Genomic DNA, 15,861 nt, shown 5'->3' with positions numbered 1-15,861 from the left:
AAGTCGTAAACAATTTAGTAGGTTGGTGCTCTATTACTATTTTGATACTTTAAGTACTATAGTTCTAACATTTGCCTATAACTTTGATTATAGTAGAAGAGCCGGCCGCAAATTTTCTAACCGAATTGATACCACGATGGTTTCCCATAAAAGTGATGCTAAGTCCGAATTCGATAGTCTGCCACGGCGGAACTTGCCGAAAGTACAAAAAGAAGGCCACTTCCGGTGCGAAAAAAGGGGGCTGATTTAACCCATCTGATACCGAAATAATAGTTATGGCAGCAGTTAGAAATTTACATGTAGACACAGAAAAGCGAAGTCTGCCAGTATTTTTTTTGCCGGAAGTGCTTGGCAGACGCTCTCAAAGGTGGCCACCAGGACCCCTAATTTAACCCATCTGATACCACCATGAAACAAATTCCAGTCGGTAGGTATGAACCCTCATGTCAGGAATATATAAGTCTGCCAAGGCTGTTCCTGCCCAAACACCTTGATTATAAGCAAGACGACCATCGGTTACCGTACACTAACTCATCTGATACCACGATGAAACCAATTTCAGTCGTTAGGTATGAACCCTCATTTCAGGAATATATAAGTCTGCCAAGGCCTTTCCTGCCGAAACACCTTGGCAGACGAGATTATGTTAGCAAGATGTACATCAGTTACATGAAACCAATTCCAGTCAGTAGGTATGAACCCGCATTTTAGGAATATATAAGTCTGACAAGGCTAGGTCTTACCCATCTGATACCTTGTTTGACAAGTCCAGTCTGCCAAGTCAAGTTTGCCAAGGCCTTGGCAGACTTATATATTCCTGAAATGCGGGTTTATACCTACTGACTGGAATTGGTTTCATGTAACTGATGTACATCTTGCTAACATAATCTCGTCTGCCAAGGTGTTTCGGCAGGAAAGGCCTTGGCAGACTTATATATTCCTGAAATGAGGGTTCATACCTAACGCCTGGAATTGGTTTCATCGTGGTATCAGATGGGTTAGTGTACGGTAACCGATGGTCATCTTGCTTATAATCTCGTCTGCCAAGGTGTTTCGGCAGGAAAAGCCTTGGCAGACTTATATATTCCTGAAATGGGGGTTAATACCTACCGACTGGAATTGGTTTCATGGTGGTATCAGATGGGTTGATGTAGGGTAACTGATGTACACCTTGGTAACATAATCTCGTCTGCCAAGGTGTTTCAGCAGGAAAAGTCCTGGCAGACTTATATATTCCTAAAATGAGGGTTCATACCTACCGACTGGAATTGGTTTCATCGTGGTATCAGATGGGTTAGTGTACGGTAACCGATGGTCATCTTGCTTTTAATCTCGTCTGCCAAGGTGTTTCGGCAGGAAAAACCTTGGCAGACTTATATATTCCTAAAATGGGGGTTCATACCTACCGACTGGAATTGGTTTCATCGTGGTATCAGATGGGTTAGTGTAGGGTAACCGATGGTTACCTTGCTCACATAATCTCGTCTGCCAAGGTGTTTCAGCAGGAAAAGCCTTGGCAGACTTATATATTCCTGACATGAGGGTTCATACCTACCGACTGGAATTGGTTTCATGGTGGTATCAGATGGGTTAAATTAGGGGTCCTGGTGGCCACCTTTGAGAGCGTCTGCCAAGCACTTCCGGCAAAAAAAATACTGGCAGACTTCGCTTTTCTGTGTCTACATGTAAATTTCTAACTGCTGCCATAACTGTTATTTCGGTATCAGATGGGTTAAATCAGCCCCCTTTTTTCGCACCGGAAGTGGCCTTCTTTTTCGTACTTTCGGCAAGTTCCGCCGTGGCAGACTATCGAATTCGGACTTAGCATCACTTTTATGGGAAACCATTGTGCATTTCATCGTGGTATCAAGTCGGTTAGAAAATTTGCGGCCGGCTCTTCTACTATTAAGTACGTGAATTTATTAATTCCTGAATCTCATAAACAGGACAAGTGTGTAAAGGAAAGAATAAGCTAGAAGTTCTGGACAAGGCTCGGAACCGGTTTTAAAAATAGCGGTTAATACCGGTTTATTTCGGTTTTACTCCGAACTTTCATAAGAACGCGAACGTTTAAAGAACTTTATTTTAACCTAAATAAACCGGTTTATTCTACGAGCGAGCGACGAGACGGCCAGGCCGGCGCGCACAAGGTCACGGCACAAGCAACTACTTGTTTTGTTTTGAGACTTTTGAGTTTAGGTAGTTTAGAAAGATGCGTGCGCCGCATTGTGGGCTGAAATTCGGCTCTCATTAACATAAAAACCGAAGTTGTTATTTTTATAATTGAAGTGAAAACTTCTTTAGCGGCGCTAAGCACTGTTTGAGGTGGAGAAAAAATGAGAAACTCGAGACAACGTAACGCGTAACTCACTGACGTCATGTGTGACGGACAATGTTATTCACCAAAGAACTTTAGTCATAACGTATCAGAATCAGGTCAATTATTTAAAACTGGACTTTTATATTAAGCAATAAAGCTCAATGTTCTAATCTTGTACGGGCTGAAATACGAGGATCTCACAGTTACATAACTTTATATCACTCCAATATATATAATAATTCAATAAAGCTACATCTTGATGAAATCGCTAATAAAAGTGAACTCTAATACTGGTGAAATAAACTCAAAATATCATGATGATGATATTTAGATGCGAGGTCTGCAAAGTAACTTTAAAATTTCTATTCGAATTTTAAACAATTAACGCTACAAATTTAAGCTCACTGGCCAGCAATTTCGGAACTAAAGTTTTTCAATAGAAAGGAGGATGGGTCAATTATACATATTGCTGGAGACATTTTGGACTAGTCATTGAGTTTTCACTTCTGTCGGCACTCCCGGAGTGCAACCCGTTGTTTTTTTTTTATTGAAATAGGTTTTGCCCAGCATTGTTATGGTAACCTATGAATTTTAGACGATTTGGAACTTAGAGGATATAACCAACGGAGACGCCATGTCTAAAATTTTCGGTACAAAATAGTCTGCCGTTTTTTGCGGGGGAGGGGCACATCAAATGTATAGGTACGTCATGTCAGATAAACGTCAGTCCATACATATGGTTGACATGTGGTTGACCATTGGCCGCCTATTTTCGACAGAGGGGAACGCCTGTTAATGGCGGCTCCATTGTTAATTACTCCGAGATTTGGAATGAAAATTGTCGAGTAACGAATTTAAAAAAAAAATGTATGGAGCAGGAACTATGTGATTTTTTGTTCGGGCTCCATAATTTTTTTATGAAAAAAAAATCATAACTATACTATTTTCAACTCAAAACATTTGAAACTTATAACTTAGCATAAACATACTGGGCAAAACCCATTTCAATAAAAAAAAACTTAAAATTTTGACTTTGGTTTTTGTGCCTTTCCATAGAAACAATTAATGATTTAAGCCTTTATAAGGCAGAGGGAATATATTTCCCACCCGATTTTGAACTTTATATCAAAGAGATAGGGTTCAATTTTGCATAATTCCTGACAGGCCTTTTTTGAAACAGAAAATCATAACTCTACTATTTTCAACTCAAAACGTCTGAAACTTATAACTTCGCGTAAACATACTGGGCAAAACCCATTTCAATAAAAAAAAAACTTAAAATGTTGACTTTGGTTTTTGTGCTTTTCCATAAAAACAATTAATGTTTTTTTTAAATGCACCCGTGATGGACATATGCCAAAAAATTGCAAATTATGCAAAATATTTTTTTATAGATAATTAAGGTCTTTAATTCGTCCACAATTGAATTTTTATTATTTGTTACGAAAATGAGTCATAATATATATTATAGTTAGCTTTAGTAACGACAATAGACGCAGTTAAATTGTTGACGAATTATAGCCTTTATTATGTAGATACATTGCAGACCAAAACATAATCACACCATTTTTAGCACTAGCGGTTGACCAAAATCAGCTGCAAATGGTGTTTAAGGTATGAAAATCGGCACGATTAATCTTTAGGCCATTTGAATCAATTTGACCCGTAGCACCAAAAAATAAAAACAAACGGAAAGGAGTTACGACGTCATCTTTTTTTTGTATGGAAAAAAACAAATTTTTGTTCAGAAACTTATCGTGTGTGGTATTAAATGAAAGGGCATTTTGAGCCGGTTCTAAAAATATATCACATTATTATATTTCCGTCACTTGCATTCAATTAAAATAAAAATAAATTGCAAACCATACCAAGTTTGGGCTCCTCCAGATACGAAACCGTTAAATTATTTTTTGTAAAATATACCTCAAGTAATACCCAATATCCTCATATCTAACCCCAAGAAATTAATTTCGAAAATATTTAGATTTAGTATTTTTTCAAATTTTTTACTATTACAAATTGTGATCTATCAATCTATCAATGAAACGGCCTCCTAGCCTAGTCGATAGTGACCCTGCCTATGAAGCAGGAGGTCCCAAGTTCGAATCCTGGTAAGGGCATTTATTTGTGTGTTCATCATCATCATCACACAAATAAATGCCCATATACACATATATACAAGCCCTGGTAAGGGCATTTATTCGAATCTGGGACCCCCTGCTTCATAGGCAGGGTCACTATCGACTAGGCTAGGAGGCCGTTTCATTGATAGATTGATAGATCACAATTTGTAATAATAAAAAAATTGAAAAAATACTAAATCTAAATATTTTCGAAATTAATTTCTTGGGGTTAGATATGAGGATATTGGGTATTACTTGACGTATATTTTACAAAAAATAATTTAACGGTTTCGTATCTGGAGGAGCCCAAACTTGGTATGCTTTGAAAATTATTTTTATTTTAATTGAATGCAAGTGACGGAAATATAATAATGTGATATATTTGTAGAACCGGCTCAAAATGCCCTTTCATTTAATACCACACACGATAAGTTTCTGAACAAAAATTTGTATTTTTCCATAAAAAAGATGACGTCATAACTCCTTTACGTTTGTTTTTATTTTTTGGTGCTACGGGTCAAATTGATTCAAATGGCCTAAAGATTAATCGTGCCGATTTTCATACCTTTAACACCATTTGCAGCTGATTCCCGAATTTCAGGCTGTACCACTATCACTAATTAGGTATCTGATTGCAACAAAAGATTTAAATATAAATACTTATACACCCATCATATACCTATTTTTTTGTATTTGGAACTAATTTTATTAATGCACTAAATGAAATGAACGTCTTTCCCGAAGCAGAAGTTTGTTACAAATGCAGAATTAAAGAAAACAGAGCCTGTTTATCGTGCGTTGGAATAAACCGGTTTTAATAGTTCTTAACCGTTTAATGTGACAAGAACTTTATTTTAGCATTCCCCTAAAAACCGGTTTGAAAATAACGGTATTACGAACAAAACCGAAACGAAAAGGTTTTGCGCTGAGTACATCATAACGGTTTGGAATTTTAACCGGTATCCGAGCCTTGGTTCTGGAAAATATCAATAAAATCAAAACGTTGGAACGTAAACATGTGTGTTTGTCGTTGACTGTACTTTACATAGTGGTAAGAATTATGTAAGCGGACTTTGAGTGCACGTCAACGTATATTTAACTTATTTCCTTAGGTACCTTACGTGTGCATAGAAACACATAAATATTTTCTAGTATCAAAACTAAAATTTTTACTACACCAAGTGTGACCAGCCCAAGATTTTTTGAATTTCCCGCCAAAACTTAGTGTAATATTTCAGTATCCAGCCTCTACCGATAAAATGTGGTGCGGACGCAAGAATATCATATATCATATCATATCATATTTATTCATCAACAATACAAGATTGTGTTTGAAATGCACATAAAATACAATTACAATAAAATAAACAACATTTGAAAATAATAATAACAATAATAGTAAGCACTAGTAACATATTTTAGCCATTATAGGACGACATTCACAGTATACATAATGAGATCATACCAATTTGTGACCCCCTATTTTCGTTTTGGCTCTAATATCACCATAAATATAAATCTAAAATTGGTGATTAAATTGGAAATTGACGCCATTTTGATCAAATCGGTCGATTTGATCACCCCGTCTAGACTTCGCTTTAGCCAGTTCATGTCTATGGTCCAGAAGGACGAATAAAAAAAGAAGTAAAATGTCAAGTGTGTCAAACTTTTGACACCGTGTGTGACGTTTCTTTGTTTTCATACATTCGCTTTGTTTAGAAACGAACGTTTGTCAATTTAATGTGAACCATTGCTTTGTTAAAACTCTTGTAACTTGCCAAATCATGTCGGGCTGTGACTCCCAGAAAGCAGAAACTTCTAAGGACAACATATCCACCAATTCCATCGACGAAGGCCTTCCTCGAGAACTAAGCCAGTTAAGTTTGTCGAGTGCCTCAAGCCAAGACGAGTTTTACTGTGATAAAGGGCATTCCGAAACAGCTTTGAAAAATATATTCGGATATTATCAGGCTCAAAAGCTATGTGACGTAGTTTTAATAGCAGGTGGAACAAGGTTAGTGCCAGTATTTTATAAATTAAACTGTGTTTATCTATTCCCACTTATTATATGGAAGTTATTACTATACAGTAATCACAAAGAGACTGCCTTAAAACTAAAATAAAACAGGTAGGCAATAAATTGTAAATATTAAAAATGTTTAGTCAATAACTATTTAAAGTATGCTGTCTCACTAAATAACAAATTTAAACTGATATTTGGCATTAAAATACTTCACAGCTATAGATTTGTTATTGCTTCTGACAGGATATCAGCGCACAAGATAGTATTAACATCATGTAGCGAATACTTTGCTGCTATGTTCACCGGATCATTGCGGGAGGCACAGCTGGCCGAGATAACATTGGAGCGGGTGGACTCCCAGGCACTGCAGGCACTTGTTCATTACTGCTATACTGGCACTATAGGTAATTTGTTATTATTTCTATTTATATAGCCCTTTATTCTGAACATAAATTATTTTACATGAATGTATATTTGTTATTGATTTAAATATCTGAATCTGAATTCAGTATGCCTTCAGCTTCTTCCAGTGCTCTCTATCCCTTGCCACCCCTGTTCAGAGTGGTCCTACTATTATTATTTGATATGATTTTGTTTAATATTCATCTCTTTTGAATTGACGTCCTTGTTATTTGTTATGATTCACATGTTAATAAAGCCACATTCCAATAAGACTCCTTGCAAAACTTTAGTCGTCTTCTTATAAGATTCACCTTGTTGTCACTATCAGTGGCAGATTTGCCCTAAGGCCCAGTAGGCCCGGGCCTAGGGCGGCAAGATAATTAGGGGTGGCAAATTGTGACAAAAAATTTGCTGATGATAACAATATAAACTCTAAACGTAGTCTATAGATAAGTAGTTGAGCACAGACTCCAACCAATCGCTTTTTAATACAATCCATTGTATTAAAAAGCGAGACTGCAGGCCGAGCATGGCGCAGCGAGGCCAAAGGCTAAGCTGAAGTAGAGGACATGTGGAACACAAACCAATGGTAAATTGAGGTAAACAGTGAGGCTAAGGTCGAGCATTCGTATGAAAAACTGTACTGGGGTATTTTCTTCGTTTTAATCAATATTCAGCTGTTCAGCCTCGCAAAATATTAACTATTGAGAAAATCAACATTGCGACACTAGTTGAGCGTAGCCTTTAGCCTCGCTTAAAATTTGCCATTAGAGGTAGATAGGAAAATGACTGAATAAGTGAGTGAATAAGAGCGAAAAAGACTTCGTTCGACGAGTCGAGGCCCGAGGGCCGAGCTGATACTCGGCCAACGCCTGAAGATTGAAATTAAAAACGCAAACTTATAGATGGTCAAGCAAATCTTGTCAGTAGAAAAAGGCGCGAAATTCAAATTTTCTATGAAGCGATATCCCTTCGCGCCTACATTTTTCAAATTTGCCGCCTTTTTCTACTGACAAGATCTGCTTGACCAACTAGATTTCCCTGTACTGAATTTCGTAACATTTCGTAAGTTTCGGCCCGGCCGAAAGGTTCGGCCGTTTTTTGGCCGAAACCGAAACTACAGCCGAATCATGAAATTTTGGCCGAAACTGGCCGAAACCGAAACCGAACCTTCGGTCGGACACTAATATAAAGGCCCCTTCCTGTAGCCACCCGGCTACAGGGCCTAGGGTAGCAAAGACTGCAAATCCGCCACTGGTCACTATCATCATAAATCACATAAATAAGAATTAGTCATTCAATTATAAGTTACTATGTTTTAACTATTAATAATTAATAATTATTATCACTATTAGTTTAAAAGTTTTCAGGTTATTTATTATTATTAATTTGTCTAATGAACCTGCCTAAATTATTCTTTGCAGTGGAAATTTTAATAACTGTCACATACATTTGCATATATTTTTTAAAACATATTAGTTTCAACGAACATATCAACTTTCAGAATTAAGAGAAGAGACAGTGGAAGTCCTGCTGTCCACAGCAAGCTTGTTACAGCTCAACACAGTCACAGCCGCGTGCTGCGCCTTCCTGAAGAAACAGCTTGATCCGTGCAACTGTCTGGGGATCGGACTGTTTGCAGAACAACAGTCTTGTCTGGCCCTGCAACGGAGTGCTTTGGAGTACACCTATCAACATTTCATGCAAGTAAGTTGGTCTGATCCCAGATCAGGGCAAAGGCAGAATTAGAAATGGAGAAATGTGAGCCCTTTACTCAAACGAAATCCGTATCCCTACGCTTTAAATCCCTAAACATTGTATTATAAATACATATGTTTGAAACCTAATTAACTTTGCCTTATTTAAATAAAGAGGCTTACTATTAATATTAAAATTCTAAGAAAGGTTTTATAATAAACTTGCCTTACTCCCTTACTTTTTGTAAAAAAGAACATTGTAAATTGTAACCTACGTTGTGAAGTGCTTTCTACTTAATTAGTTAATTACTTATCAAGAAAAATCTCAGTTAAGTGGTACCTAACATATACCTAAACAGTTTATTATTGAACTCAGGTAGTGAAACATCAAGAGTTTCTTTCACTACAAGCGGACCAGCTAGCCAGTCTGCTCAAATCCGACGATCTCAACGTGGTTACTGAAGAGAATGTGTTTGAATGCTTGATGACGTGGGTGCAACATGACAGCGCCAAACGGGAGCAACACCTGCCGATGCTACTGAAGTTGATCAAACTACCTCTACTGTCCTCTGAGGTAAGCTAGCTACTGACTTCTAGTAAGCAAGCGACTCTTTAACCGTCAAAGACGAAAAACTAACGCGGGCTACAGCCCAATGTCAACCATCGTGCATTCCGATAAGGGTCATATCATATTGAAGCGCCGTGCACGATAGGCGGGACTTTCAAAGGTTTAAGTAAGCAGTTACAACCTCAATATAGTTACCGGAATATACCTAATGTGTTCTGGTCAGCTGGTGTCCTATGAGGGAAGTCATCATATTAGCCAAAACACCCCACTGCTGAGCCTGCTGGACGTTACTTAAGGATATTTAATTTTAATGCTATGAACGGATCTCCCGTGCAGAACGCGAAAGTTGAAAATGTTAGGTTTTTTAAGGATCTTCAGAACAATCTGCGTAAACCATTTGAAATGTTAACGTTAATCCACAAAATAAATACAACTTGGTACCAATGTCAATATTTGTTTAGTGACTTTAGTGTGTCATAAATATTGTACCATCACGCTCCGCGATTGTTGAGCCTGGGTCCTAGCTAAATTGGACGTTCAATACTTACGCTATAGAATTTCCAATTAAGCAAGAACCCTAAATGGCGTAACAATCCCGTGTGGTGACTGTACATACCTTTTCAGTATTTGATAGACAAAGTGGAGCAAGCGTGCGGCAATGTGCCTGAATGCCAGCCGCTCATCATGGAGGCAGTCAAGTGGCATCTCCTGCCCGAGCGGCGGTCTCTCCTGTTCTCACACAGAACCAGGTAATTCAATTTAATATAATCAATGTGACGGATGATATCGTCAGGTGACAAGCAAAACTCACTAATTACCACCACAAGTTCATAGCCATAGTGAACCATATTAGTACTTAAATTTTTAGTAATTAGTGAGTTTTGCTTGTCACCTGACGATATGTGAAAAATATAACACTTTAAACTCTCGCGTTTTGTACACATATTTAATTACACAAACGGGTCTACCGCGATATAATTTCATTGTTTTTACCTTTAATTCCGACGTTTCAGCTGAGTTGCACCAGCTGTGTAACTCACGTAGACGTGTAGACGTGTGTGTGATATGTGAAAAAGTTACAAGGTCAAACTCATGTTTTTTGCGTTTTTTATTATTATTTTAACCTTTTGAGCGCCATAGAATTTGTCATCGAGCGTGCTCGTGTCGCCGGGGGGCACGAAGTTATACGAAGTTTTGTCTTATTTATCAGACCGCGGCGAAATGAGCCCGATTTTGTTTGTCTTGTATATCAGACTACGGCGGTCAAAAGGTTAAAATCAACCTTATACTTTTAAAACAGTTTTAAAAATTGCTTATGTTTTTGATACAAAGAGTTTACTTTACAGTGGTTAAGTAGGAAAATACTGATGTTTGATCTTGATAGGCCGAGGACTTCCACCATCGGACGACTGCTAGCTATAGGCGGTATGGATGGCTATAAGGTAAGAGAAACACACTTGATTAACCATTCCGCGGATACGCGTTACTAAATTTTTTATTTAAATGTATTTTGAATTAGTTATAACTCAATACTTCCTGCACGGATCCACCTTCTGGCATAAGAGAGGTTAATATAAATAATAATTGTTCTACACAGGGTGCCAGCAATATGGAGATGTACGATCCCCGAACGAATTCGTGGACGCCATTCATGCGGATGGGAGCTAGGAGGTTGCAGTTCGGCGTCGCTGTGATGCAGAACAAGCTCGTAGTCGTTGGCGGCAGGGACGGGTTGAAGACATTAAACACGGTACGTTCTCACAGTACGCTTTGGTACGAATAGTGGATGAGGGTGGGAGCTAGGAGCTCAAAGTCGTGGGCGGAAGGGACGGTGTGACGACTTGACCGGGACTTTTTGGATATAATCTGTCGATGATATCAAACACAATTCAGATCAAATTCGTAACCAGTTTTTACAATCAGAATAAGCTTCCATTTGTAGTGTCACGTTGCAATAAAGTTTACTGATAGACAGTCTGAAAGGGATTCGAAAGTTTTCTCTGCAGCTGGAAGTTCTCCCTGGAAGTTTTCTGACGAGTCCAACGAGTACGTTTCTACGAGTCAAGTTCCAGAGAGAACTTCCTGCAGAGAAAACTTTCGAATCCCTGTCTATCAGTAAACTTTATTGGTCCTTGGTCTCCGGTTGACGTTGTATGTTCTATAGAAATAGTACTACTATGGTATACCTAAATTTTCACATCACCTGACGGGTGATCTATTTTTTGCTTGTAGGTGGAGTGTTTCGACCTGACATCGCTCACGTGGAGCACCATAGCACCGATGAACACGCACCGGCACGGGCTCGGGGTGGCGGTGCTGGGCGACGGACCCAACTCGCCCGTCTACGCCGTCGGCGGCCATGACGGCTGGATCTATCTCAACTCCGTCGAACGGTGAGCGATCCAACTTGTAGGTGAATTCGACCTGACATCGCTCACGTGGAGCACCATAGCGCCGATGAACACGCACCGGCACGGGCTCGGGGTGGCGGTGCTGGGCGACGGACCCAACTCGCCCGTCTACGCCGTCGGCGGCCATGACGGCTGGATCTATCTCAACTCCGTCGAGCGGTGAGCGTTCCTACTTGTAGGTGGAGTCGACCTGACATCGCTCACTGGCAAAGGCTCGTCGAGGTCGAGCGGTGAGCGCATGTGTTTTATAACACACGGGATACAATTAGATCAATTGCGCCACCTTTTCCTGCACAGAAAAAGACTGGCGCCGTTCCAATCCTATTTGCATGGGTTGTACGCCTTGTAGTGGCTGGATAGTTTGTCTGTAGTTGGGAGATACCTATCGTAGGCAGCCGGATCCATCAGTACGTGAGAGTTCAAGCAAGATTGGCCGACCCAGTGTTCAAATTAGATATGTCACATAACATTAAATAAATAAATAAATAAATAAATAAATAAATAAATAAATATTATAGGGACATTCATTCATTGTCTCGCAATTCAGCGGTGAAAGTGTAAAAAGGTCTCGCGACTTTCGTACACAAATTGCAATCCCACGGAGTGTGGGGCCAATTGCTCAGTGCCTAAGTTCATGACAATATGTAGGCTAGGCATAGGCTGGCTATACACATTAATAAATTGATCCTAATATTACTATACGCTTACGCTCGCAGAGTTCATGTTGAGACTTTACTTATATAACAATAAAATGTTAAGTGATCACGTTTACTCGGACAGATGGGACGCGTGCTCGCGCACGTGGACGATGGTGTCGCCGATGTCGGGCGCGCGTAGCACTTGCGGCGTAGCGGCGCTACGCGGGCGCCTCTACGCCGCGGGCGGCCGCGACGGCGGCGCCTGCCTGCGCTCCGTGGAGTGCTACGACCCGGCCACCAACCACTGGACCAACTGCGCGCCCATGACGCGCCGGCGAGGGGGAGTCAGCGTGAGTTATCTTATCTTAGGGCCAGTTGCACCAACCACAATTGACAGACTGATCAACGTCAGCCGGCGCGTCCCGGCGCTTTACTATGAAACTTTCCATACATACAAATTTAGCGAACTCTTTAACGATACGAACAGTTTGGTGCAACCGACTCTTACTCTTACTGTAACTGGATTTATCTGACTCTTTAGTCCCGAGGCGGGAGGCTGGCCGCGACTGGGCTTTGTGCGCACTAAACTTACATTATGCGCCGCCGCGTTTACTACTGCAAGTGTCAGGCCAATTCCAACAATTAAATGTGATACTGATCTAACATGGATCTGATATCATTCCAATATTTATGAGATGGTTTCAATCTCTTTTAGAGGACCTGCTGAATTGCGCATTATCAGGCGTGGCTCGTCACTCCGCGATTTCGTCGCGTTGCTACAAGTATATGCGGCCACACCAATTTTGGTGTCTAGCAGTAGTAGTTGCCGTGCAGCGGTATGGAACGGACGCCTGCTCGCGCTTGCGCCACCTTGCGGTCATATCTGTCGTAATAGACGCGGATTGTTAGAGAGTGAACCTTCTGTACCTGGTACTATTATTTATTCTGTTGCATTATGTCAACCTTCAACCTTCTCACTTTTGAAACTGACAGCTAGATCAGTGTCAGATCAATATCATAATGGAACGAGATTTAATAACCAAATCTCGAATTTGCCTGTGTATACATGTCCTACGTCTTTAATAATATATCGCATTTCATAGCGCCGAATATAAAACAAAACTTATTATTATGCAGGTGTGCGCAGCGGGCGGATATCTTTACGCACTCGGTGGTCACGAAGCTCCGGCTAACGCTGCGGGCGGCCGACTAGCCTGCGTGGAGCGCTACGATCCTACCACTGACACATGGATACTCCTAGCGCGCCTGAGCTACGGCCGCGACGCCATCGGCTCCTGCCTGCTCGGGGACCGCATCGTTGCCGTGGGTGAGTTCTGAGTTCTATACAACGCTAGACCCTGCCAGTCGTAGCACTAGTAACCCTGCCACTCGTAGCCGATGCTCTAACGCTGCGAGCGGTCGACTAGCCTGCGTGGAGCGCTACGATCCTACCACTGACACATGGATACTCCTAGCGCGCCTGAGCTACGGCCGCGACGCCAACGGCTCCTGCCTGCTCGGGGACCGCATCGTTGCCGTGGGTGAGTTCTGAGTTCTATACAACGCTAGACCCTGCCAGTCGTAGCACTAGTAACCCTGCCACTCGTAGCCGATGCTCTAACGCTGCGAGCGGCCGACTAGCCTGCGTCGAGCGCTACGATCCTACCACTGACACATGGATACTCCTAGCGCGCCTGAGCTACGGCCGCGACGCCATCGGCTCCTGCCTGCTCGGGGACCGCATCGTTGCCGTGGGTGAGTTCTGTACAACGCTAGACCCTGCCAGTCGTAGCGCTTGTAAGCCTGCCACTCGTAGCCGATGCTCTAACGCTGCGAGCGGCCGACTAGCCTGCGTCGAGCGCTACGATCCTACCACTGACACATGGATACTCCTAGCGCGCCTGAGCTACGGCCGCGACGCCATCGGCTCCTGCCTGCTCGGGGAACGCATCGTTGCCGTGGGTGAGTTCTATACAACGCTAGACCCTGCCAGTCGTAGCACTTGTAAGCCTGCCACTCGTAGCCGATGCTCTAATTAATGCTGCGGGCGGCTAATGCCTGCTTTTAGCTTTAAATAGGTACTTAAAATATCGCAGTGTGCGCCGTCGGCAGGGCGTTCATCCTCATACCCTGTAATCTTAATGATCGCGCACTGTGCCGTTTAAGGGGAATTTTCCTCCCGCGGACGGTTCGGCTGTGAAATGAGATCCGAGGTTTTCTCAAAAAATCAGTGTACAGGTTTTTCAAGGATCGGCAACGTCCATGTACCTCACATCCCTGGAGTACTAGGCGTCCATAGGCTACAGTGATCGGTTCCCATCAGGCAGGCCGTATGCTTTTTTGCCACCGACGTGGTATTAATGAATTGTTTGTCACCAGGTGGTTACGACGGCGTGCAGTACCTCTGCGTGGTGGAGGTATACGACCCGGAGGCGGACTGCTGGCGCAAGCTCGCGCCGCTCAGCACCGGCCGCGCCGGCGCCGCCGTGGTGGCCGTGCCGCCGCCCCGGCTCTTCTGATCATCGTCCGTCGTCATCACTATTAGCATGCGGCCCGTAAGCGAGTTAGAGTGAGACGCAGTACGATCATGCCTTTGGTGTAACGTTATACCGTAGCACTCGTAGCATTCGTGAGCATAAAACTACAGCGTAACATTTGTAACGCCGAAAGATTAGCATCGCCTCTCGGCGCATACGTCGCATAGCGCCGCAAAAATATTGGAACGGCGTTAATAATAGCGTAAGCGCCAACCGCCATAAGGTACCTTTACCCGTGGTACCCGTAATATATGTATGCATTTGCTCATTGAAAATCCTCTATTACTGTAAAGAGGTTCGATATCATGTACAATATCGAGCCTCTTAAGGTAATAAACGCATCACTTTGGTGTTCGTGCCCGAATTAGTTCACGTATGATCATTAAACATGTCTCTGTTAGTTAAAGTTAGTTATGTCTGTTTCTGACATAAACTGCTTGTAACTAAAATACGTTTTGTAACTAAAATTTCGAATATGATCTAGTCATTCTATTTCATATTGCCTTATAAATTAGGCAACACGTAGCTGCAATTTAAAAACTGTTTAAAAAAACTATATGTACTATTAATGTAGCATAGGTATCGAATTTATTGATGATTTATTTTAGTTTAATTACCTAGAATTTAAGTTTTATTTTTCGTCCGCGTATGGCGACTATGTTTTTTTTTTATTATAAAGGTATAATTTTTTTTTTCTCAAATTGCACAGGGATATTTGCATTTCTATCCGTTCTAAGCTCATGAAGGAATACCGTAGAGTTTCGTATCTTTGCCTGCGCTACCTATTTTCGCCTAGTTTGACATAAGTTGCCATTAACAAAATGTTTCTAATGTAAGCCTTACATAAAACTGCTAAATACAAAGTATTTTTTACGGGTGTCAACATTCTTCGAACAATCTGCGGCTAACTTCACGCAGTTGACTTTTAGTGAGGTTTTTTCGTGACACCGACCACACGTTTTTTTTAACCAGTGTTTTAACTTCAGTTTTAAACGGTGATTTGGACCCGGTAATTATAAACTTTTTACATGATTATATCCTATAACTATTTCTTTTTCATATGAAACTATTATTTAATGGCTAGCTTACGTTTAGAAGTCACAATTGGATAAAACATTGGTGAGGGTACTTTGCGTCCATCT

At 41.2% G+C, this 15,861-nt stretch overlaps 1 protein-coding gene across 1 annotated transcript; it reads left to right on the top strand.

Annotated features, from left to right (window-relative positions):
* The first annotated feature begins 6,093 nt into the window (after positions 1-6,093).
* On the top strand, positions 6,094-14,794 carry LOC134794367 (kelch-like protein 5). Its single transcript, XM_063766167.1, has 11 exons — positions 6,094-6,457; positions 6,710-6,870; positions 8,373-8,575; positions 8,942-9,139; positions 9,758-9,882; positions 10,518-10,575; positions 10,731-10,883; positions 11,366-11,526; positions 12,325-12,532; positions 13,320-13,509; positions 14,562-14,794. The coding sequence occupies exons 1-11, from the start codon at positions 6,228-6,230 to the stop codon at positions 14,699-14,701; spliced, it is 1,827 nt and encodes a 608-aa protein (XP_063622237.1). The 5' UTR covers positions 6,094-6,227; the 3' UTR covers positions 14,702-14,794.
* The last annotated feature ends 1,067 nt before the right edge of the window (positions 14,795-15,861 follow it).

This window comes from Cydia splendana, chromosome 10 (assembly GCF_910591565.1).
Source record: "Cydia splendana chromosome 10, ilCydSple1.2, whole genome shotgun sequence".
Lineage (NCBI taxonomy): Eukaryota > Metazoa > Arthropoda > Insecta > Lepidoptera > Tortricidae > Cydia > Cydia splendana.
This window is presented reverse-complemented; position numbering and strand designations above follow the sequence as displayed.